General features: G+C 41.8%; 1 protein-coding gene across 1 annotated transcript in view; it reads left to right on the top strand.

The window, feature by feature from the left end:
• SFMBT1 (Scm like with four mbt domains 1) overlaps window positions 1-25,923 on the top strand; it is a 52,993-nt gene that overhangs the window by 9,533 nt on the left and 17,537 nt on the right. The window contains exons 3-13 of the mRNA XM_065408146.1: window positions 5,818-6,058; window positions 7,324-7,412; window positions 8,577-8,823; window positions 10,894-10,991; window positions 12,496-12,597; window positions 15,026-15,176; window positions 17,504-17,586; window positions 18,801-18,927; window positions 20,582-20,695; window positions 22,001-22,043; window positions 23,334-23,398. Coding sequence (XP_065264218.1) covers window positions 5,818-6,058; window positions 7,324-7,412; window positions 8,577-8,823; window positions 10,894-10,991; window positions 12,496-12,597; window positions 15,026-15,176; window positions 17,504-17,586; window positions 18,801-18,927; window positions 20,582-20,695; window positions 22,001-22,043; window positions 23,334-23,398 — 1,360 coding nt within the window. The remainder of the gene's footprint in view (window positions 1-5,817; window positions 6,059-7,323; window positions 7,413-8,576; window positions 8,824-10,893; window positions 10,992-12,495; window positions 12,598-15,025; window positions 15,177-17,503; window positions 17,587-18,800; window positions 18,928-20,581; window positions 20,696-22,000; window positions 22,044-23,333; window positions 23,399-25,923) is intronic.

The following is a 25,923-nucleotide window of genomic DNA, read 5'->3' as shown; positions in this document are numbered from 1 at the left end:
CTATATACAAAACTAATGCAGCACATATTAAAAACTGGCTTAGTGATGGATCTCAAAGCAATTGCGAATGGGGAATCATCCAGTGGGGGTATTTATAATGGGTCCCACAGTGATCTGATTTTGGCCAAATGCAATTCAATACCTTAGCCAATCATAGGAAGAAAACATAATGCTTAACAAAAAAAAAAAAAGGTCTTCTACTGAGTGATCTGGATCACATGAAAAGCTAGGCTTACTTGAACCAACATGCATTTTAATATAGCTCAATGCAAGGTCATCTAAGAACCAAAAGTATATGTAAGCCCCTTCGTTTTCAGTTTAAACCAATTTTTACCAAAAAATTCTCTGGTTTTACAAAAAGTGTTTATTTTTTTTCTGATTTTTCACCCTACTTTTGTATCACTCAAATATTTTTTAAAAAATCTTGTTTTATTAGGAAAGTACAATACATTGCACAAGGTATATTTATTATGATAATACATTAATCTGCGTGTATATGCAAAGCTGCCGTTGAAGTAAGGCTATGTATTAGTCTAGAAGAGAGAGACAATAAACAAACACGCACGCATGTTCTGAAGTGCGTGCACATCTGAACATACTGATGAATCTCACACCCACCACATACACATTTCAAGCTGTTAGCAGATAACTGTTTAAAGATTTGACACACTAAAATGGGAAGAAACACAAAAGTTGTGACGGTACCTCCCATAAGGCTTTATGGGAATATGACATAACTGGAATATGTTTTGTGCTGCCTGTGCCATGTAACATCTCTCTGTAAAGGTTATGGTCTACTATATCTATTCATCCTATTTGTACACATATATCATTTTGTACTTGAGGTTAAGAATATTGGCTGTATACTTGTTTGATTTCTAAGTAAGCTTTGTGAGGCATTCGGTCAGCTTCTTTAGGAAGGAATTTGCAAGGTTAAGTACCCAATCAGGAAGCACTTGGGGAACAATGCATCTTGGAATGCTCCAATCCACATAAGAAGTCTTCCTGGAGACTTACAAGATACCATGTGGACAATGGCTTCTGCCTGTAAAGACTGAGAGTCATGCATGGACATGTGACTTGCCCAGGTGACTCCAGAACTCGATCTTGGAGCTGGACTTTGCATAGGAGGGAGGAGGGGGTCTCCACCCACAAGAGAAAGTCCATTTAAACCCCTGGGAGACCCCTCCATTTTGTCTTCAGCTGGCTAAAGAGGGAGCCTCTCCACCCCCCCCCTAACACCCCCCCCCCAGGATACTTGAAAGAAACTGGAACAAAGGACAGTAACTACAGGGGGTGTGAGTGATTGCTAGACCCAGGCTAAAAGGAGATTAGTCTGTAAAAAGGAGCATTCTGGAACTGGTGAGGATCTTATCTGTATTCAGTTTGATTAGACATAGATTTGCGCATTTTATTTTATTTTATTTTGCTTGGTGACTTATTTTGTTCTGTCTGTTACTACTTGGAATCACTTAAATCCTACTTTCTGTATTTAATAAAATCACTTTTTACTTATTAATTAACTCAGAGTATGTATTAATACCTGGGGGAGCAAACAACTGTGCATATCACTCTATCAGTATTATAGAGGGCGAACAATTTGAGTTTACCCTGTATAAGCTTTATACAGGGTAAAACGGATTTATTTGGGTTTGCCCACTGGGAGTTGGGCATTTGAGTGTTAAAGACAGGAACACTTCTGTTAGCTGCTTTCAGGTAAACCTGCAGCTTTGGGGCAAGTAATTCAGACTCTGGGTCTGTGTTGGAGCAGACGGGAGTGTCTGGCACAGCAAGACAGGGTGCTGGGGTCCCGAGCTGGTAGGGAAAGCAGGGGGCAGAAGTAGTCTTGGCACATCGGGTGGCAGCTCCCAGGGGGGTTTCTGTGATCCAACCCGTCACAAAACTATTCAAAGTTTAAAAAAAAAAAAACAGGAGAAAAGGATGAGTGTATGCGCTGCAAATGGTGTGGCCCAATTATTAAATGCAAATATTTATAGGCTAATAGTTCTAAGTCTGCAACAGACTTGGCATTGTGTTTTGAGTTCTGTTTTAGTTCTGAGGCAAACTGCATTGATGAACGTAATTCAAAGCATTAATCTACTGAACACTTTTTCCCCCTTTCTGTCCACCAAAATCAACCCTGTTATTTACCCAGAAAAATTATTAATAGGTTTTTACACTGATTTTCACCTGTTTTAGTTGTTGTGGAAATAAACACTGATAAATTGCCAGGAAAATAAAATAAAATAAATGAAAACGAAGGGCCCTAAATATATGTCACCCTTACTAGATGGGGGACTGTATTTTGGTAAGCAGTGACTCAAAGGACCAAGATAGCAAATGCTTGGATGTATAAGCGGGAGCCTATCAATGAGAAGTAGAGAGGTATTATTCCACTGTATATGTCATTAGTGAGAACATCCCTGGAATATTATGTCCAGTTCTAGTATAGACGCTTTAAAAAGGATGTTGACAAATTAGAGTTCAGAAGAGAGCTATGAGAATGATTTGAGGTCTAGAAAACCTGTTCTACTGTGAGGTTGAGAAGTTAAATTTATTTAGCTAACAAGGAAGGTTCTGAGGTGACTTCTTCAGCCCATAAGTACTTACCAGAGGCAGTAACTTCTCATCGTAGAGGGCTCTTTAGTCTACAAGACAAAGGGATAACAAGATGTACAAAATTAGTTGTACATCTAATAATGTACAACTATTATTGTACATTATTAGTCAATAATAGTTGACAAATTCAGCCTAGAAATAAGGTGAAGTTTCTTTAGTGAGGGTAATAATCATCAGACCACTTGATGAAATTCCAAGGCCAGTATTATGCAGGTCAAACTTAGATGATCATAATGGTCCCTTCTAGCCTTAATATATGAATCCATGAATGATTTTGCAGCTAGAAACAAGGGAATCAGCACCATGTAACTAAGCTCTTCATGCAAATATACCATTATCACTAGCATATGTACAGACGGAGAACCTTTGATCTAGTCTGTGACACCTGAAATAAGTCCATGGGCCCCATGCAAATGATTCTAGTCCACATACTGAGTTGACTCAGGAACCTGGAAGCATTTTGCTTCCTCTTCACATGCAATTAATAGCAATTGATGGGAGGGTGAGGACTGTGAACAAGGTTATTTTAACTTGTGTACTCTGTGACCAGGTGTCTAGCTTCTCTATGCATTCTTATACTTATTTTCCTTGGACTAATAAATCTGTTAATCTCTCTGCCTATGCATTCCCTTCCACTCTTTCTCATTCCTCTATAGTTGGGATGATAGCCAGCTAGTGATGCTAGGCTGATTGACAATTAGAGATGGTTGGATTTTTATAGGAAGACCTGGAAGCATTGCCTGTAATTCAGGTTGCCAGACACTTCCTATTATAAGACTCTGTTTTCAGTGCTTATAATTTTGCTAAACTTTAACTGTTCTGGCCGAAATTTCCCTGCTAGGTGTTGCTTCTGACTGAAATTTGTTGGAAAGTTTTTAAGTTAAGAGTTCATCAGTTCCCGAGAATGAGATTTGGAGAAAAATTGTGGTTTTGTCCATGTAAAAAAAGAAAAAACCAACTAACCCCTCCCTCCCAGCTCTAGCAACCTTTTTCTTTGAGAAGCTCTATTGCTCCCTGTTTTTTGCGTGTGTAACTTGTGCATGGCCATGAAATTGAGCACATCATTGCCTTATGTACCCACATGATTGTGTTCCCTTATTCTGTCTGTACAACACCTCTTCCCTCCTCCTGTTATACTTATTTCATCTTGTTGTTAATCAGTGTTATCTTCTTAGGACAGAGAAAGTCTTTCTGTATTTGTAAAGCAACTAGTACAATGGGGTACTGTCCTCCTGGGGCCATTATGTGCTATTGCAATACAAACAATAATGAGATGTATCCTCAGTCAGGCAACTCAGTTTTATACTTGCAGGACATAACAGTCTCTTCTCTAAATTCAATGCTTGAAAGTTTAACAGATTTTCAGAGTTGTTACCCAGGGTGTCTCACCCGTCAGAATCTCGTCAGTGGCCAGACCATACATTTTGTCTACAAAATTTAATTTTGTTGCAGACTTGTTTCTCTACCAGAAGAGGGCACTCACCTCTCTCGCTCCAAGGGATTCTCTGGTGAATGGGCAAACCTTTATTGCAGTTACATGGGACCATATATGGCACTACAGTACTTCCACAGGTGGCTACTTCTATCAGAGTGTTCATTTCTAAATCCATGTGATTATCTCTGTAATACAGTGAGAAGGGACCCCCATTTACTGTCATGGAATTACAGAGTTGCTTTGCCTCCTTCAGGCTTTGTACAGAAGATGTTGCCAGCTGCAGTAGAGAAGGGAGCTTGTGGCTTTCTTCTCAAGATTTAGAGTGTAAAATATTGTCCTCTTTAAATTTTTATTTTAAATAGCCTAGGTTTTAGGTGATTTTTTTTTTCTTAAGGATTCTGAATGTCAAATAGACAGACCAGGAACTCCAAAGGTGAAGAGCAAGAGCTTAAGAAGCTGAGCACTTAATAATAGGCATCTATAAACTTATGCCTTGGTTTTCTTTTGGTGTTCCTGACATTTCTATGTATAATAAACTTCTGCTTAAATGGATGGTTGATTAAAATCTAATAATCCAAGTAATTACAGGCCAGCCAGTAACAAGAAGGTTGGTAGTCAATAACACACACATGCAAAAAAAAAAATCAACTTGTGTCTGACTCGTGGCAAAGTATTTCTAGCAGTTAATCCAAGAGAAATGGGGCCTTGAGACCAGCCATGTATATGCACCAATTAACTCAGATTCGGCTGTGGAAACGAGCTTGAATGCTAGATTTTGAATTAAAATTGGGAACAGAGATGTAGAATAAAAGGTAGCTCAGATGTATACTGTATTAGTGGTAAAGTAGTTAAGGTCTTCCTTCCTTGTCAGAACTACTTCAACCACTGGAAGTGAAGCATCCTGTACTGCATTCTCATTTTGAGAAAAGGATAGAAGCTTCTGTATGGAAGACTGTGCAGCCAGACTTCTTTTTATCTTGGAAAGAAGTTAATGATGGTGCTAACAGGGTGAATAAGATGAGGCTCCTCAATGCTCTTAATGTTCTACAAATTGTGTATATCAGTCTTAGGCTTTATGTGGACATTACTGGAATGCAATGGTAAAACCATTCCAAACCTCTAAGATATTAGAAGTAATAAGGGGATGCAGTGACTGGGGTGAAGGACAGAAACAAACAGAGAGCAAAGTGCAGTTGAAGACAAGCAAAACATTAAGAGTAAAATTTGTTGACAGAGGAGAAGCCATCTGTTTAGTGAAAGAACAGGACAGTATGCTAACCAGCACTCAGAGGGAGCAGCCTCAGAAAAATCATTAAAGCCTGGAATTTGCTGTGCAGCTGAGTCAGACCTTGTTAGAGGTGCCAAGTGGGATATTTCAGAATAATGAAAATAATGAGGAATAATGAAAATGTTATTCTTTTACACCAGGGATCAAAGTATGTTGACATATTTTACTTTTAGCATCGACTGGCCTGAATGCCCAGTTGTGACTTACTGAGCTCTTGGGTAAAGGATGATGTACTGCAATGAGCAGGTTTTATTTTAATTAATGATAAAAAGATACCTTCACACCATTTAAAATGAGATCATGTTTAATTATTTAGATCATATATGTCCCTGAGGAGGCAGACTGGCATTTTGGGAGGTGACAGTTGTCTGAGCTTTGGTAGGGCTGCTGGCCAAATAGAAAAGAGTGTGCTTTACCTCCCTTACCATAGAGTTTGTATAAGCCACTGAGTTGTGGTTGTTTTTACCTTTTTCAGGTGGACACTAGTTTGCAGAATGGCTTTGCCCCTGGTATGAAGCTAGAGGTTGCTATCAAGTCTGACCACAACAACTACTGGGTAGCCACCATCATCACTACCTGTGGGCAGTTGCTCCTATTACGCTACGATGGCTATGGGGAAGACCGCAAGGCAGACTTTTGGTGTGACATCATGACAGCTGACTTACACCCAGTTGGTTGGTGTGAGCAGAACAAAAAGATTCTCAAAGTGCCTGAAGGTAACAACTCCCCATGGAAATGAGGGAGTGTGGAATTTATTTTTTCATGTATGCTTTGCCCTTTGTAACTGCTATGAGAAGCAATTTGCACTTGCTATAAAACATCTCAAACTGTTGAGCTAATTTGACTGCCGGCTTCATCTCAAAAACTTCTATGTACTTGCAGTTATAATGAATCCTTTTATCTTCTGAGATGCACCAGCAGCTTGGACCCAAATTAGACTTGCCTTTAAAACATAGATTTTTGGTACTCACTAGCCATTGCCACCCAAATTCTTTGGTTTTGCTATTTTTAGGCATTTGCCTCTGAGACTTTTTTTTTTCTTTTCATAAAACCACTTGTTTTTACATAGAACCTACTCTGTAAATGACTGTGCCTTGTGCTTGTCATAAGCTTCATTCCCAAAGCTATGTTTATATCAGTGGCCGTGAGGTACAAAAAATAAGAGAAAACAAATACCAGGTTAATTTTGAGCTGCACAATCAGTGTTTTACACTTACCTACCTTGCTGTCCCTCCTTGTAACAAACTCTGTACAACCACTCCAATATAGGCCTTCTCTACATAGAACCTCGTCCTCCTTCTTAACACTCTTTCCCCCTCATTGCCGCATATCCGTATGGTGCTCCCATTGATGTCCATTATCAGAGTCTGGAAAGAAACCAGCCTGAGAATGATCTTTGATATGAAGATGCTGTTGGGGTCATGCTCTTGGTTTTCATCTGGTGCCTGCCTGTGGAATGGAATGTCTGATAGGCCATCCCCAAGAGGGGCTTGTTTGCTCCCTCGCATCATTTCTGGGTAACTGCTGAGACCTGACGCCCCAAGAGCAGCTCCCCATACTGGGTCCTGTGAAACCTATTTATCAAAGTGGTTGACGCTCACACTTCAAGGCAGGTGAAACAGAGATCAGTTATTTAAGAAAGTTCACTTCATGATAGATTTTATTTAAAACTTCAGACCCGCCCACTTTCACCAACTCTTGTCTGTTATCTGAAGGGGTTGTACTCTTGTATTGAAATGAAGGAAAGTTCTGAGTTGACCCTATCTGTTGAAATAACACTAATGTGAAATCTTGCTTATCATTAAGTAATCTAAGGTAAAGTCACATTCTGATGTAGGAGCATATGGGCCTTCTTATTGATGTATGGATGAGAGATGTACCCTCCTGAATGAAATGTCTCGAGGGCACTCAAATGATTTGTTGCTTGAAGTAGCGTTTTGCTGGCCACAGAAGTAATCTCTCACCCTTGTTTTTTGTTTAGGTATCAAGGATAAGATATCTGACCAGGAAGAATTCCTTCGACAGACACTGACAGGAGCATGCAGTGCTCCTGCTAACCTGCTAGAGGGTGTGAGTGTTTATTCAAATAGACTGAATTAACTCACTTGAAACAACAGTGAGGCTTCTTTTTTAGGGCTACGACACTCTTAGCATCTTTAACCACAGTATATAAAGTAAAGCCTTTTGTAAGTGAATCATTTCTACATCTTTCTTAATTTTAAGTGCTATTGCTGTAAGCTGTTGAAATTCAGAAAAATATGTTTGGTCCACCTTCTGGTATCTGTGTAGCATTTGTGTGTTGTCAAATGCTTTCCTGAACAGTGTTTGTAACTGCAGGTTCAGATTATCTCTTCCACCCATTAACGCCTGTCAGAGTAAAGGAGCTCCTCACAAATTCCCTTAGTGCCCAGTCCTTTCTCTTGGCCTATTCCTCCTTCCAAATAGCTTTGTGGAATCTCTTCCTTGTCTGACCTTCAAAATGCCTCCTTCCTTAGTCATGTCCCCTGTTAATCTTCTCTTTACTATTGAACAGAAATTTTTTGCATTCCTTTGTCTCCCTCCTTAACTCATGTACCTCTGCTTGAAATGGGACAAATTCAGAACCTAACTATCACCCATTTCTCTGTAGCTAGATCCTTGGTTTGAATAAAATAGAATCAAGAACAAAAACCTGGCCACCTCGTTTAATCTCTAATCTTAATCTGTTCCCCATACAGAGCAGTGTGATTACACTTTGGAAGATGAGTGATATGCTTACCATTTAAACATTGTTTATATTCCACCTTTTAACATGAGCATCTTTGCTTCTTTTCTGTCCTGTCCTCTTACATATTAAAAAGATGTCTGAATTTTTAAAGGGTGGGCTGTATTACTCCACTTCAAGCCCTGAATGTACAACTGGCAAATGCCTCTGAAACAACAGATGAACAGCACACTGATCCCATGCCTTTGCAAAAACCCCATAATTTTATGACCATGACTGCAGATACCGCAGGAGCTCTGATGCAAGCAACCATGGCTAGTGAGTTCTGTAATCTCTTTGGTTAGGGGTGCTATGCTATTTGACTCCTATATTCATGCTTCAGTTGGACAAGTGGTCTACAGCCCGAAGGTGTGTCTAAGACACAGCATCAGTGACAGTGCAGAATCTACATAACTCAGTCTCTTCTGAACTAGTTGTATGGGTCACTTTCCTTATGGTCCTTTTTTTGTTCTGTCCATTTTGGCCTCCAGCTTCACAGAGGGAAGAATCCCTTGGATCTCATTGCACCAGGCTCCAGACTGGAATGTCAAAACTCCCAAGACTCCTTGGCAGCCTGGATTGTCAAGGTGGTGGAAAATGTTGGCGGGAGGCTCAAGTTGCGCTACGAAGGTTTGGTAGATTCTGACCAGTCTGATCAGTGGATGTTCTACTTGGATCCATTTCTTCATCAAATGGGCTGGGCAGCTCAACAGGGATATGACCTCCAACCTCCAGCAGGTACCAAGTAACCTGTCATTTTAAATCTATTGTCGATAGAGCTGGTGATCATGAGTTTGAGACTGCAGTCCCCTCTTTTGTACTCTAAATCTGGATTCCAGATCCATGTGTGCACACACCACGAGACTGAGATCTAACAAACATCCCATTCTTTAATGAAAGAGTGTTCAATTAAATAGTATGACAGAGGTTACACCCGCTTGTTGTAATGTTCATAGCTGCTTTTGCCTGTCACCATCTTTAACCTACTTGAATGTGGGGGAAGGATTGTCTTTTGACATTTATTTTAATGGCCTTGGGTTCTGGTAGGAGGAAAACAATCCTTGTAATAAAGTGTAACTAATGCAATGCTATATTTCATCTCTCGGGAAACTCCATCCCAGAGCTCTGCACAAAGGTCCCCATTTCTTGCTCCTTAACAGCACACCTCTATTAGAGCCAGGTCAGTAGAGACTTCCCAACCCACTATGATGCCTAGACTTCCACCTGAAGTAGGAGTACAACAGTGCATAGTAGGTTGTCCTGGAAAGTTAGTACACCCTAAGGAATGGGGGGGTGAACAATGCATGTAGTGCAAATGCCTGTCAATGTAAATGGCTCTCTCTGAAGTTCAGGGAAGTGGAGATGGTGCCACTCCCACTTCAGCATAAGCACCTCCTCCATTAACAAAACCGCACAAGATGATCTGTCATAATATATATTTTAAAAGAGGAGCTAATTAAACTGATTATGAGAATTGATTGTCCACTATATTCGGGGATCACACCTTAAGCAGTGATTAGCTAAACAGAAGCAAGCTTCCAAAGATGCTGTTTTGCCAAGTATCTTTACTCCTCTGTTGGTTTTGGGTATGTGGCCGCAACTTCCCCAAAGGGGTACTGTTCCTGCTAATTACATTTTGCTATGTGGTGTAGCTGGCTTAACATTTGTTGGGAGTGATTAATCACACTGATTTTTTGAAAGTATATCCTTCCTCTGCCTTGGAAATTATCCCCTGAATCACAGTAATTCTTGGTTTTGGTCACCAGCTCAAAAGGCAGTGACACTTCTGATATAAACTGAAAAGTGTTGGGCTTTTCTCTTAATCTCTTACCTGAAAAAGCAGAAGAGAATTTACTTCAGAAACACAAGGTGCCCATGGTCTCAGTGATGGGCATTTACATTAAATTCTAACTTTTAAGCAGTGCATGTGAATTTAGTTTTTTAGAAGTCAATCTTTTTTTTTTTTAAAGCAGTTAGAGGAGAAGCCCAATCCATCTTCCTGCTGACGTCAATGAGAGTATTTCCCTTGTTGATAATTGTCTCAAGTCCCAAACAGGAGGATTTGGAATCACACTGAAAAATTAATATTCTGTTTGTTTCACCGGCATCACTGTATTGATGGAAAATAAACAAAATTCTATGCCATCAGTCTCTCTCTCTTTAAGGATTTAAATAGTGCAGTTTTTAAACACTGGGCATATGGACTATCTTCTTAATCTAGTTTTGGGCTGCGTCCTTGATATTCTGTGAGAAAAGCCTTTTGGTATCCAGTTCCAGGAATCCCTTAATAAATCTTAGCAGGAACCCAAATTATCCTTCCCCATTGGAGGTGGTAGCAACCTGTGATGGGGCATACTAAAGGAAATAGCCCCACCTAACTGTGCTACACTCTGCGATACTTCATTGCTTGCTGCCTGTTTAACCTGCAGCCATAAAAATAGAGGAAATGACCAGCAATAAATCTCATCTCATTAGTAAATTCAGTATTGTACATTCTTTTATTACATTATGGGTGTGATCAGTATGACCCCAAGATCTCCATCAAATTAAAGATGTAGAAGTATATAGTTCACACAGTGGAACTTGATTTATGTAGTCCCTCTTCATACACAAGGTATCCTAAAGCATTTAGAAAAGCTGAGAGTTCTTAGCTGGAGCTCTGAGGTAAAGTAATATGGTTTCTTAATGGATGCTCTGCTTAGCATTTAATGGGTCAAAAATAAAAATAATTTAGCTTCACCCCTCTTCATTTTCTGTGGGAGATACAAGGACTCTGCTCATTCACTATGCTACATTTTTTTGCTGAAGCTATCCGGTCCCTGAAGAGTGAGGCAGAATGGCAGGACATCTTGACAAAGGTGAAAGAGGAAGAAGAAGGGTCCTCAGTACCCACTGATCTCTTTAAGGTAAAATATCCAGTGCACAGAATTTGATCAAGCAAGGCTCCAGATAGTGTAGTGAGAACTGCTGGCTTTTGTCATAGCTGTCAGAATTAATGTAGGAGAGTAAGCCATTAGAGCAAATTGAATGAGGGCTTGCTGCTGCTGACTACAATGATGTATCATGTCAGGGTCAGGTGTTTATTGAGCAGTGTTGCCATTTGATGCAGGTTCTGATGTTCCCCATTCAGGTGGCTGAAAATTAGGGATCAACCACTTTGTCTCGCTTTGTTTAGTACTGAGGATTAGAAAAATATTTTAACTGACTTGTTTGGCCTGTGGCCACATTCTGCTGCAAGATCAAGCCACAGTTTGCCAAGCTCTTGGGGGAAATCTCTTGGGGCCTGTCGTAGGGTTGTACCACATGGAGCATCTTTCTGTGGCAGGCTGTGGCACAAGTGCGCCTGGCTCAGTTTCCCCTCTCAGGCAACCCAAGGATTCCACTTCAGTCTCTCTTGCTTCAAAAATAACCTTCCTTGGGGCCAGTTTATTATCAAAACTATAGTGCATATCAGTCCATAAAAAAGTCCCTACATAGTCCCTTTATCACGCTGGTTTATAGAGTCCTTAAAATCCCATGACAACACACCACATACCATATGCCAGCATTTTCCACCACCCCAAGGCTCCTCGTCAGTCTTCTTATGCCTCTCTGACGAGACAGCCACGCCAGCCCTTCCAACTAAAGTGCAACACTGATCTTCCCAGCAGAAATCCCCCCACAGTTGCTATGCTGGGAGATAATCTTCACCAGGGAAGCATCCCTCATTCCCCCTGGTCCTAACACTTTCCCTTACTTCCTGCTTTCTAGCCTTGGAGATAGCAGCAGGTTAAGTTCCTCTGCTGCTCTCCTGTCCAGCTAAAGAGTCAGCACACAACTCCCTCTACTGCTCTCTCGCCTTCATCCCTCTCCAGCCCGCATTTCCCCAGAAGTCTGGCTTGGAGATAGCAGCCAGCAAAACCCCTCATGCTGCTCTCCTGCCTACAGCCTTCTCCCAGGAACCAGCTACAGCATCCTTCCAGGGCCTTCCTCAGTCTCCTGGTCTCCTGCAACTCTCACCTGCCTTTCCTGAATGACTCAGAGTCTTTCCCCTCTGTTTCTCCTTGATCCTCTATAGCCCCAGTTGCTGCCCCACCCTCTTAATTGGCCAAATGGAAGTACCTGTTCTGGCTCAGGAGCACTGGACCTACTTCATTTACAGGGCCTGGCCACCCTGTGACTGGGCCCAACCCTGGTCCCCTGATATTGTGGAAAAACTCACAGCTTCAGTGGAAGGACAGTTGCCCCTTATTTTCATTATACAATTCTTGCTGGTACTCGGTCACCTGTGCCAAACTTATGATTTAGGAGAACAAGGCAGGATGAGCTAAAAAAGTCTTAATTAACTTCTATGTGCTTAAAGGTGAAAACTATCAGTTCTTTTGCAATAAGAAACATGGTTAATCTGTGCTCTAATCTTGTGGTTTTCAGGACAAGCCAGTGATTGGAGTGCATTCATTCACTGCAAGCATGAAGTTAGAGGCTGTGGATCCAGTAGCACCTTTTGTCCTCTCTCCTGCTACAGTTGTGAAGGTACCGGGAGTCGTTCTGAATTCTCCAGCTATGGCTGAAGCTCAGTTACCGTTTTTGTTCTGTACTTGTTGATTGAGAATTCTCTGCATGCTTTCTTAAATCTTACATTAGAGTTTAAGCTGAAGAATTTTCATAGATCACGTGTGGGTCAGGTACCTGCCAGGTGACTTTATCCCAGTGGTGAACACTTTTTAGTTAAAAATTGGTGCAGTGAGAATCATAGCTTGAAAGAATAAACAGCCAAAATGATCAAAGCTGGGTGCCTAAACTTTGACTCCTAAATCCATACTTGGTCATTTGTCATGGAATCACAGGGTCAGTGCTATCTTGGCTCCGTACAGTCCCTGGGAGGAACCCCCTTCGGTGTGACAGCCCTTCTTGGGAGTCACACTCTCTTGGACCTTAAGCCCTAGGCTCCACCACCTCCTGGAACCGCACCTCTACACCTTCAGCATACCTGTCTCTATCTGTGAGACACTCTCTCCCCAGAGAGTCCACGAACTATGCATAAAAACAGAAAGGTTTATTGTATGTCTGGAACACAGCACAGAAAGTTCTCAGGGGCCTCAAGCATAGAAAATCTTAGCAAATTCCATCTGGGACTGTCCAGCATCCAGTTGGGCTCAGGCTGCTCTTCGTAGTCCAGAAGCAACCACTCCTTCCAGCGGCCCACTCTGTAACACCTCCAAGGCCCCTTCTCCATCCTTTGTCATCTTTCCTGGGCAAACAGATCACCTGATGTCTCTCTTTAGCCCTTGGTTCTCCCATTGGTCAAAGCCGTCTGGCTTCCAAGATGGGGTAGGCCATCAGTTGCTAAGTTACAAAGTGTCCTGGCTGTCTGGGTCCCAGCTGCTAGGCAGGGTCACACTTGGTTCTCTGCAACAATAAACACCCTTTCCTACCATCTCATTAAACATGCAGCACATAGGGGAAACTGAGGCACAAAGCATTCATATAAAAATTCCCCACTTCATCGCATCCGTGCAACTTAGAATGGCCTGATTTTCACACAATGCTGAATCCTTATAGCTGCTATTAACTTCAGTGGAATTTGTGCATACTTATGATTTTCAAAAGATGCCAAGTATGGATTTCAGAGCCCAGCTTTAGACTCCCGAGTTTGACAGCTTTTACCAACATCTTTATGTTTTAGTAAACACCTAAGAGGTTCCAGAAGACTGTACATCCACACACTATGCAAGTTCCAAAGAGATTATACAACGTATTTAGTCTTCCTTTATGTATTTTCAAACAAATGTTGTGCTCCCTTTGCTTTTTACTATAGAATTAATGTTCTTTGAATCTTTGCTCCTACATCATGTCTTACATTACAGATATTTTATTTCTCTCTCCTGTGAACTCTAACTTATCAGTCTCTTTAAATATGCAATACTAACGTAATACTCTGAGGTACAGCCAGTTCTGAATGGAGTAGAATCATTATGGCACTTGTTGATTTTTTTTTTTTTTTTTTTTTTTTAAATCTGACATTCTAAGTAAAAACACCCAATATGGCATTTGTGTGTGTGTTTGTGGCAGCACTGCATAGCTGATCCATCCTGGTTATCATTCAACATATGATTTTCTGTGGCTCAGGTTCCTAACCATAGTCCTCATTCTTTATTTATGTATTTTGTTTACTCCTTACAAGATGTCATACCTTTGTGTCTGATTTTAAATATTTCTTGGACTTCTCAGTTCTTAAATTTGTATTTTAGTCTCATAATCCTGTCTTCCAAAAACATATTGGACACATCTCTCCAAGCTTTGGGTCACACATAAATTTAATCTTCTCTCGCGCTCTCTTTCGTCGTCAGTCACTATTGAAAATAGTGAACTTATGAAATAACTAGCCTCTCTAGGATCCCACTCAACATTGTCACACATTAAATAGTTCATTATTGTGATATTTAAAACAAAAAACAACCAACCTAAGAGCATGTGTTTTTTTGTTTTTTTTTAAAATAATAATCCATATATCTTGTGTGTAATGTGAGGAACATGAAGCCAGGATATATGTCCACTCTATTTCCTTTTTTCTACAAGCTTGTTATCTCATCAAAGAGAAACAAATTAAGTTACCTTGATATGGATTGTTTTGATGAGCCCTTTTTATTTACTTGGAGTCATATAGCTCTCTAGGCAATTACTTATTGCTAGCTATTTATCACCTCATTTGTCTTTTAAGTGCCTATAAATTGACTGCTTTATTAATGGTTCTATTACATTTCCAGATATTATCATGCAGTCTGCTGGTCTGTGATTCTGTAAATCATCCTGTCTCTCTCCCCGCCTTCCCTCCCCCCCCCAATATTTGCAGATGTGGGATTTGGAAAATACCTGACAATAGATTAGCCTTTCAAAATTAAGAAAGTGTATCTGCTATCCTAAAGGCCATCTGTGTCTCTCTTTTTGGATAACTTTGCAGGTGTTCAATGAAAAATATTTCTTGGTGGAAATTGATGACTTGCGACCAGAATGCACAACCAGCCGGTCATACATTTGTCATGTCAACAGTGCTGGTATCTTTCCTGTGCAGTGGAGTCTGAAAAATGGTTTGCATCTCAGCCCTCCACCAGGTACATGTCTGCACTTTTGTCTGACTCACTGCAGTAGGGCTCTTTGAAAGGAAGAGATTATTATCCCCCAGTGCACTGTGTTAAAAATCTACAAGCTGGGACAGCATTTTTGCAGAAGAGATGTGTGCTACCAGCAGGAGGAAGGGAAAGATCCAAATTCAAGAAATCAGCAGCAGTAAGCTGGTGGAGTCTGGGCTTCTCATGGAGATGTACTTGGGTTTGAGGGCTGTGGGCACCCCATGCTGGGCTTGGAATGAAAGCATCTGGTTATCCTTGGAGGGAGCATGCATTCCAGGGTGCAGGGAGTTAGTGAGCTATAGCCTCGCTTCCTGTGATATCAGAATGCTGTAGCCAGTACAATGGCTGTGGAATTTTCTTCTTCATCCTGCCTGTTCAGCTTTATTTTCTTACTCCCCAAGTGCTCAATGATGGAAATGTGTAGGGCAGAGGGCAAAGATCTTAGGGTTTTATACTACCACCCGTCAGCATAGTGTCTGAGCTTCATTTTTGCTTTTCACTGGTTAATAGGAGCGGAAAGTGTAATGAGTTTGCCTCTTCCCTTTCCTTAAACTAGGTGTACTAAGGTACTGTGGACAAAGCAGCACTGCTGTTCCAGCTGTCTAGCTCCCCAGGCCTGTATTCAGAACCCATTAAAAGGTTTCAGGCTTCTCTTCTAAGCAGCACGCACAGAAATGGTTTCTCCTCTAAAGGAAGTGTGGTGCCTTTGAGATTCCTACTGGACATAGCTTTGGCTGACGCAATAGAAAAAACATAAATAGCCCCTGTCCTGGTTAATCCCAGGAGAGGTTAGATGGAATTACTGCAATTTAACCTGAAACAGTATCATAGATGCTGTTTCATGTGTAGCTTTTTATCTTTTATAAATTCCTAAACCCAAGTCATGGTAGTACTCTGTAGGGAATACCTTAGTTATCCACTTTGAAGAAGTATTACAGCAGTGCTATAGTTCTTCTGTTGCTGAAACCCTGCTGTTTTCAATCACATACAGTATCCTATGCTGGCAGAATAGCACAACAGTACAGTTTCTTGGTCCCTGCTTCCCTTCCTTTATGTTCTGTACTCTGTCTAAACAAGATGGAGAAGGGAATATCTGCTGCAAAAAGAAACTCTTTTGCCTGGATACTGGAGATTTTGGACTCGGAGCTCCCTACAGCTCTGCATTAAGGTTCCCATATCCCAGATTAATATAGATTTATTAAAATAATAATTATGGAATAACAAAATAGATTAACTACCATGCTTAATGGCTATATAGTGGATTTGCATAGTGATTCATCCTAGTTACATTAGTTGTCATTTATTTAATATACAGTACATCAGTGCCTAGCAAATTTAAGGCACTATGTAAATAACGACTTCTATTAAATCTAAGCCTTTCTGGATTATAACCCTTCGTTTAAAAGTGAGACAGTCTTCAGCTGTGCAGTCTGATTTTGTGGGACACCTTTCAAGGAGTCCTCCTGCATTCTCTAGAATGTGGTCAACCTGCAGTAATGTGTTCTGGTTAATGCCCTCTCGTGCCTAGCATGTCCAAACTATCTCCAAGTAGACAGTCTCTAAAGAGAAACTAAGACCCATATTTTTAAAGGTATTTAGGTGTTGTTGCACTCAGTGTTACAACACCAAACTGATATAGAAGCCTACATCTCATTTTCAAAAGGGATCTAGGCAAGCTTCTAAGATGCAGTTGAACATATCGTAATACAGCTTCAGTTGTATTAACAGAGAAGCTAATGCAAGGACATTGTAAGGTTTGTCTTCCCTGCAGTGTTATCTCAAGTTATCTCCTACAGAGTTAGTGGCAAATAACACTTGAACAGCATAGAGTGTTTCCATTAGCAGCATAGAGTAACTGAGTTCTCACTGCATTACTAGTTCCGGTGTTAGCAGCACTCAAACTTCAAACCACACCGCCTGACACGCCAGCTAGTTCGAGTTTAAAGCACCATTTAATTTGGCTAGAGACTTTTGTGTGTGAACGGGAGTCCGGTTAGGGGCAGCACTTGAGTTATACCTTGAGCTAACGCTGCAGTGAAGACAAACTCTCAAGCAGTAGGGCATAACTTAAAACATGCAAAACCACCCAGGGCCTGATCCTGTGTTGCTTACTTGGCAAAGCTGTGGATTTCCTTATACCGCTTCTGTGGAGTGGTGCTGGATTAGGCCTTTCATTGTACAGTGCAACCCACATGCCCCAATTGGGAATTAAATCATGCATATCTTGCATAATGCAAGCATTTGGTTGACTGGAGTCATCAGTTTGGTGTAATACAATTAAGCAACCACTTTGCTTGCTCTTTGCTCAGGTTATCCCGGGCAGGACTTTGATTGGGCGGACTACCTCAAACAGTGCGGTGCTGAGGCTGCTCCCCAGAACTGCTTTCCTTTGGTGAGCTTTTGCAGAATAATGCTTTTTCCTGTACTGGTGGCTACTCCACTTGATGTCCACTTACATAAACAACACCCTTGCTTCCTGTGATTGTTACAGTGGACACATAATGCTTTTGACCCTGTGACCTAAACAGAGCTCATAGGTGTTCATGGAACAGAAGTGTCTAGAGAATGTAATAAAGGTGAACTGAAGTGCTTGTACAAAAAAATTCAGAGTTCACAGATTACAGACCAGATGCTGCTGTCAGTGGCAGTGTGAATCTAGAGTAAAAGGCCATTTCGCATGAGATGTAACTGTTCATGGAATCACTGCCACTGCACTGGTCCTTCATGTGTGCATCTGTGTTAAAATGGTACCCTTCCCCTACTTAGCCCTTGCCACCTATCTAGGGTTTTTTTCCCCACTCTTCTTCCTTAACTGTCATTATGATTTGACTTGAAAATTCAATATAATTTTTTCCCATTGAAACATTTTGAGCTAATTTTAAAAGTAAACTGTTAGGACTTGAGTTGGGGTTTTGTCATTCTGTACCACAGTGGTGAACTGCTGAACACTTTGTGAAAGCATCACAAGAGGGCTGTTTTCTTAGCCCTTGCCAACCGTCTCTCTGGAAAATACTGAGGCAGATGTAGTCATCAGGGAAACACTTCAAACTTCCTGGTTTAGAAAAGGGGGATGCTGGCAAAGCTTTTCTTTGCAGCTTATCCTCCTCTTGCCCTCTCTCCTCAGTGTCTGAAAATACAGACTCTGGGCTTTTCTGAGAGGAGTGGGTTGAGAGGTGGGTTGCCTTCTGCCTGTCAGTCTGATTATTTCAGTTTGCTAGCTACTGGTGTGTCACTTGCAGGTAAATAACTGCGAGGAGTTTCTTGATTCTAGTTTTGGTTAAGTCCTGTCAGTGAGTCTCTCAGCTGAATTTTTCTCATGCTCCAGTGCAAATGCAACCCTATGTGTGTGTGTCATTACATACTATTCTGCCTTGCTTATCTGAAATTCCCTTTAACCTGAAATATGGTTACATATTCCGACATCTGTTAATTACACTGAAAATTCTTTCTGAATCCTTGATTACCCACACGTGTTCGAAGTCCCCCATCATGGTCGTGTAATCAAGTTTGTATGTTTTAGTCCTCCACATGGCTGTTTACATCTGATAGGCTGGTAAATTCACATATTTTCTCCAAACATCCCTTGATCTGTCATCTTTTTATTAGCTAACTTCCAACCATGGATTTAAAGAGAACATGAAGCTTGAGGCTGTGAACCCTGTTGATCCAGGGGAAATTTGCATTGCCACAGTCACCAAGGTGAAAGAGTCCTACCTTTGGCTTCAATTGGAGGGTAAGTGCCCCTTAAGAGAACAGGAAACTTGCCCCAGTCTAACCTTGCCATGAGTCATGTTAGTACACCAATCTCACCTGGAGATTGTCATAAATCATTAACCGCAGGACACTTTCTGCTAAATATGGCCAGCAAATCCTTGTCTTCTGTTGAAGGACAATATTGTTAGCCCTTTCTCTTGCTCTTCTCCTAGTTAAGATTTAAAATGGCAACATTCATTTATCTTGGGGTTAAAATCACCCTATGCAGAGAGTTGGCACAAATCACCATGTAAATCTTTTTTCAGCATTATTTTGAGGAAAAAAAAATTCTGGGACTTAAGTAGAGCATGGGCTTTGTGCTATATCTCTGCACGGGGTGACTTTCACTTAAGTGAAGGTTTTACTCAAGCTGAGCAACCTGGCACCTGTAGAAGATAATTTGCAACAGAAAATCTAACAAGATAGAGCTGGCCTTTGCATGCTTCTTTATATTCCTTTTATTTTTCAGTAGAACCTCAAAGATATGAACACCAGAGTTACGGACTTACCACTCAACCAGACACCCTGTGGAACTGGAAGTCCTCAATCAGGCAGCAGCGCAGACCAAAAAACAACAACACCCCAACCAATACTGTACTGCCTCGGGCTTTAGCCACGGAGGGTTGGGGCAGCAGCCATGGCGCGGGGCGGGGCAGTCAGGGCTCCAGGCTGGGTGGGGAGTCTCAGGGCTTCTGACCCTCAGCAGCACCAAGGCTCAGTGCTTTAGATGGGGTTGGGGGAGTGCTGGCCCCGCGGCTCTGCTCCTGGTTTCAGTCTCGTGGGGGTGCTGGGGCTCAGGGTTTCAGCCCTGTGGCTCTGTTCCTGGCTTCAGCCCTGTAAGGAGTGCTGGGGCTTTAGCTATGAGGGGAGCACCAGTTTCAGCCCCAGCACTCCCCCCCCATAGCTAAAGCCCCGAGCCCTGGTGTGGTCCTCCCCTCCCCCCCCCCCAGTGCTCCCCCCAGGTCTAAAGCACTGAGCCCCAGTGCTCCCGTGGGGCAGAAGCCCTGAGCCCCCCGCCCTGAGCCCTGGTGCCCCAAGGGTCTGAAGCTCTGACTCCCACCCGTGCCCGGAGTCCTGAACCCTCCCCCCCTCCCCTTTTGTGGCTGCAGTCCCAACCTCCCATGTGGCTGACATCTATAACCTCTTCTTCAGAGTTACAGAATATTTCAGAGTTACAGACAACCTCCATTCCCGTGGTATCCATAACGGCGAGGTTGTACTATATACTTCTTGGCGTATGCACAACGTGCTTCAAGTGGCACGTGACTAGGATTCATCACTGGATTTGGTCTTCTAGTTGAATCATTAGTTTCCCTGGCCTGGGCTGGGTACTGACTAGGAGCATCACGTGAACACTGATCCATGCCCCCCTTGATTTTATTTAAAGAACATCAAGGTGCATTTACTATGTCTTGTGCTACTCTGCTGAATGAAAGATGACAAACTCCTTCTTTTCCAGCTTTTAGAAGTGAACAAATGAAATCAGGAAATAGTTGCTGATTAAATGAAGGAAGGGGAAAATACTAAACCAGTGGCACTATTTTGCAGTCATGTTGACATACAGATAGCAGGTCCCAATACAGAATTTTGAAAACTGCTGTTTTGGTTACATTTTGCTTCTTTTAACTGAACAGGCTCCAAAAGGCCAGTTCCTGAATGCATAGTGAGTGTGGAATCGATGAATATATTTCCAGTGGGTTGGTGTGAGACCAATGGATACCAGCTCAGACCTCCTCGCAGAGCAATAGGTACCAGTTCTGTTCTCTTTGTAATTGCTAGCAGTCAAGGTAGGGATGGAAGGTCTTTGAAGCTCTAATAAGTGCATCTACTGCAGAATTATCCTCGTCATACTTCATGAAACTACAAATGAAAGTGTCATCTCATTTTTTAAAATGTATGCAATTACTAGTGTCTACTTAAAATATGAACATGAAATATTTTTAGGAATCTTTTAGTTGTAGGGTGTGGGGTGAAAAGTGAGACACAGTACAAACTTGTACATGCATATACTTCATATGTATTATGCAATGCAAAATGACTAGGAATTCAGTAGTACAGGCAGCGTACAACCCTTCTAGTCAGTTCAGAATGAGATTTAAAGTAACGCAAGGGGCATATCAGAGGGGTGACCCCCAGCAACAGTACTCTTGATTGCAACACAGTTTGTGTATAGAATACATAGCAATCTCAAACATGATCTATCAGTCAGTCCATGTAGCTTTAAATTCATCACTCTGTTGAACAGTTCTTCGAGGTATCTAGCTCCTCCAAGCACAAGCGTAGGTCCATGTTTCACCAAATCCATGTGTCTGTCTTTCTGTTAAAGCAGAATTGTTTTCACTGTAGCAAATGCCTGGATTGTAACCTGTATTGGTAGTTGAATACTGCACTTAACATGTAGCTATTTTTATATAACTTCACAGCATTATCTTGGTAACATCTTCTTGTCTAGAACTTCTTGGTGACATTAGATTGCCCAGTTAGACCTGTAAAATATTCAAATACCACAGTATTGATGGGTGTGAGAGAAGGCAGTCATGCAGATTTATTTATTTTTGGCTGTTGTTATACATACTTTGATGACTGGCCTGAAACATACAAGTTTGTGAAGAAGATAATTCTGTGCTCAAAAGCTGAGATTTTCACAGCTGGCTAGGGGATCTGATGCCCAACTTTCATTAATTTCAATGAAAATTGGGCATGCAAATCCCCTAAACATTTTTGGATAATCTCAGCCCAGATGACTGGTATAAATCTCGTATCAGAGGGGTAGCCGTGTTAGTCTGTATCAACAAAAACAACGAGGAGTCAACCATACTCTCTGTTGTTTTGGTATAAACCTTGTGTCAGTTGTTAAATGATTGCAGCAATTTTTGCATGTAGATACCTTTGGCTTAAAATTTAGAGGAAGTGCTGCCATAAAAAATATTTTGTAATGGAAGTTTAACTTGCTTGGCTTTATTTATTTATTTATTTATTTATTTATTTATTTATTTATTTTAAATCCTTTCTCTTCTCCTTTCCCCCCACCCCACCCCAATCCGGATTTACAGTGAACAAACAGAGGAAAATTGCTGTGGTTCAACCAGAGAAACAGTAAGTAACAAGTTTATTATTATTATAATCAGTGTGGATGGTGATTTGTATTTGCAACTTTGGTTTCATAGAAAAGGGACAGTGAAGTTTGTTGGGCCTGAGTTTATATCTATACTTAATTCCCACTGATATTGAAAAACAATCTCTGCCCTTCTGAATTGAGAGCTACAGCACTGTTCAGGGACACTCTTTGAGTGGGAAGCTGTGGTTTTAACAGTTTAGTGCATATAGACTGCACTGATGGTTAATAGATCATTTCACTCTGAGATTTTAGTTGTTGCTTCATCCCTTGTTTTAAGAAGCTGAGCGATCTTCCAGTATTGGAGGACATTTAGGGTTTTTTGCTGTCTAAAAATATTTGTCAGCATTGTCATCATGGGGATTTCATTATGGAAGCTTTGAACTATTGTAGTGGTTATCCTGAGTTGGGATGATTGCTTTAACTCTTTTCAGTTCATTTTCAGATTCATTCTCCCTTCAGAGCACACAGCCACCTTCATTAGTGTTAATGTGAGTGCAGTGTACATGTGCTTTGAGGAACAGAATCTGACTTCCTTAGTGTTCTGTTGTGCAATTGAGATTTCCACATTATTTGATGGGAACGTTCAGCTGTTCCATGTGAGAGCTCTCATTCAAATAGTGTGCAGCTAGTGTGTTCTTCCAGAGTGGGAGTTGTATTACATGAGATGCTTACCAGATGGAAAATGGGAGAAAAAATAGTTCAAATAGAGACCATCCTTGTGTTCTCATCTTCAAAGGTTTTGTAAAACTATGTAGCATGAGCTTGTTCAAGTGACACTCACAATGATACAGTTAGTCTTGCTGACCTTGATATCATTGCAGGTATCAGATTTTACATGGTTGGACATCCCAATACTTGGTCCATTGTTTTCAGTAAAATAGACTTTCCTAACATGCCAAGCCACCTGTTTTTTTAAATGGGACCATTAGAAGTGTTTTTTAGTTTTTGTTTGAATCCACATCTTTTCAAACATGTGAAATGTAAAAACTGTGATGGTGTCTCCATGGTGGAGTGGGCTGTGTTACCATGCACCTTTGACACACCTGGCTTTTTCAAACAAGGGAAGAACACCACTGGCATAGAGCTGAGCTAGATCAACACAACTGGCTCTTCCTACAGCCTGAGTAAAGTCATTAAATACTACAAAGATAATTGAAACCATAGGCTTGACACACTAAATTGGGAGTGAGAAAGGACCTCGCCTTTCTGCAATCTGGATGTTGATGTATCAACCTTGGTCTCTTCCCAACATCCTCTCTCCATTTCAGAATTTTGTCTTCAAGGACTGTCCATGAGAGGCTGAAGAACCAGGAACTGAATTCCACTGACTCAGGTAAGGGTCTTGTTTGTTGGGTTAAGAAGGTAGGAGAGTTCTGTATCTCTATGGCATTATTGTCTAGCTGCTCAATAACTTCACCTGTCCTGAATTAGTACAATAGGGTAAAAACTTTTCTGAGGGATAATCTTTCAAATGGCAAGGAAGATTTAACTTGGTAACAGCATACAATTAATGCTGCACATGGTACAATGAGAACATGTCTTGATGCTGGAAGTTGGATTATTGTAGCACCTAATCTTTTCTCCCACCAATGGATGTGCTGGGAGCACCTGGAGCCGAAATATTTAGTCTTAATAACCACCCACCCAATTACAAAACACTTTCCTCTAAGCTATATAACTGGTATACATACCAGTAAATCCCATATGCTGTGTGTGAGAAGGAAATTCTTGTCAAATTAATGTCTAAGCATCCCCCAGCAAAAAATGCATTAAAATAATATTGAGAGAGATGCATAAAACTCTGGCGCTTGGGTTGGGCTGTTATAACAAACACTTCATATGCCACACTGAACTGTTAGAATACTATATTGATGTGCAGGTTTGTTTGTCTTTGTGATAACTTGATCATCACTATAAAGCAAGACTGTTCAAAGTGTAAAATAACTCCTGTGCCAAATGGCGAAATCTACTCATTTTCTGAAGTGTTGAAAGAATGTATATAAGTACATCTGCCGATGAAACAGCTATACAATTCTAGCCGCATAGTATCTAACCCTAAATTGCTCTATTTCCCACACAGTAAAATGCATGTCTAAGATTGTACCACTTTGCATATTAATTGGTTTTAAAATGGAGATATAATGTCAATATGATTTCATCTGTTTATCAGTTTATAAACCACTGGAATTAGGGCCTTTTTAGATTAAAGTGCTTTTCAATCAAAATTATAGGACTACTAGAGTAAAATGACTTTATTTTTATATTTATACATCCATAAATATATTGATATATAGCAGCTTAAATTCTGAAGGATGCCAAGACGTTTTACAGACTTTAACTGACATGCAAACTAAAAACAAGGATTACTTCATCCAACATTAAAGTGCAGCAACTGCTGGTGAAAAAATAGCAGTTTAACAATGCAAAGCAATATTATACAACAGTTTCGGTTAGGAAGTAGCAAATAGTTTTTCCGCTTGAAACTGCAAGGAGAATTTAGGGAGCAGTAATTACTGGACTTGAAATTTGTCGAGGACTCTGGTGCTTGAATTACTAATCTTCTCCAATTATATCAAGTGGCTAGGACCTTTGTTTTTTCCCCCCTCCAATTGCATAGTTTCCCTTAGAATCAGGCTTACTTAGGCTTGGTCTACACTAAACCCCCAAATCGAACTAAGGTTCGCAACTTCAGCTACGTGAATAACGTAGCTGAAGTTCGAAGTACCTTAGTTCGAACTTACCTCGGTCCACACGCGGCAGGCAGGCTCCCCCGTCGACTCCGCGGTACTCCTCTCGTCTAGCTGGAGTACCGCAGTCAATGGCGAGCACTTCCTGGTTCGACTTATCGCGTCCAGACAAGACGCGATAAGTCGAACCCAGAACTTCGATTCTTCTTCGAGTGCTTGTTCACGTCCATTCCACATTAGGTGTACGCGCGCCGCGTGCACGAATGTCGGAAACTTTTTCCCTCAGCGGCTCCCGTCGGGCCCGCAGGGTCTCCCTTCCCGCCAGAGTGGCGCCCCGCCCTAGCGTATATATATCCCTGCCGGCCCGACCCTCCCTCAGTTCCTTTTTACCGCCCGTGGCGACGTTGGAACAACTCTATCTCTCGTCTGAGAGTGTCCCTTAGCATAGTGATTAGTGATAGTTATCAGTTCGTTAATAGTTCAAGTGTTTAAGGTTTAGTGTAAATAGTAGTTGATTAGCCCCTCACAAAGGCCTAAATCGCTTTGTGATAGGGGTTGGGCGACCCCGGCACCGGCCCTGGGCGGCGGGGCATGCCGCACGCCCAAGGCTTTAAGGCTTGTGCCACGTGCCGCAGGCCTATGCCGTTGAGCGACCCGCACGAATCGTGTCTTCGTTGCCTGGGGGAAGCCCATCAAAAGGAGCGCTGTAAGATTTGTAAGGCTTTCAAGCCTAGGACCAAGAAGGAGAGAGACTTTCGTCTCAAGCAGCTCCTCATGGAGGCGGCGTTACAGCCCTCCTCTTCCGCGGCGCCGTCGACATCGGTGCGGAGTGCCCCGGCATCGGTCCGCGACCCGACGCCGGCAGGACAGCCTAAGCCTACGGTGCCGCCTCGACGGGAACACACCCGGCACCGTTCTTCTTCGCCGGCCAGACCAAAGAGCCAGCCTAAGACCAGGGGACGTTCCCCGCATAAGAAGCCGGCACCGGCGAAGACCGCGAGTGCCGCCAAGGCCGTTACGGCCCCGGCACAGATCCCGGTACCAGTGGCTCCGGCGCCCAAGGGCCCGTCGAGCCCCGGGATAAGCGCGTCGAGTGAGGAGGAAGGGCTGGAGGAACTGTTGGAACAGCCCTCCACCCCGGACACATTTGAGGCAGCAAAGGACCTCATTG

The sequence above is a fragment of the Emys orbicularis genome, chromosome 7 (genome assembly GCF_028017835.1).
Source record: "Emys orbicularis isolate rEmyOrb1 chromosome 7, rEmyOrb1.hap1, whole genome shotgun sequence".
NCBI classification, from domain to species: Eukaryota; Metazoa; Chordata; order Testudines; family Emydidae; genus Emys; species Emys orbicularis.
Note: the sequence above shows the minus strand (reverse complement) of the source record. Positions and strands in the feature narration are given on the sequence as shown.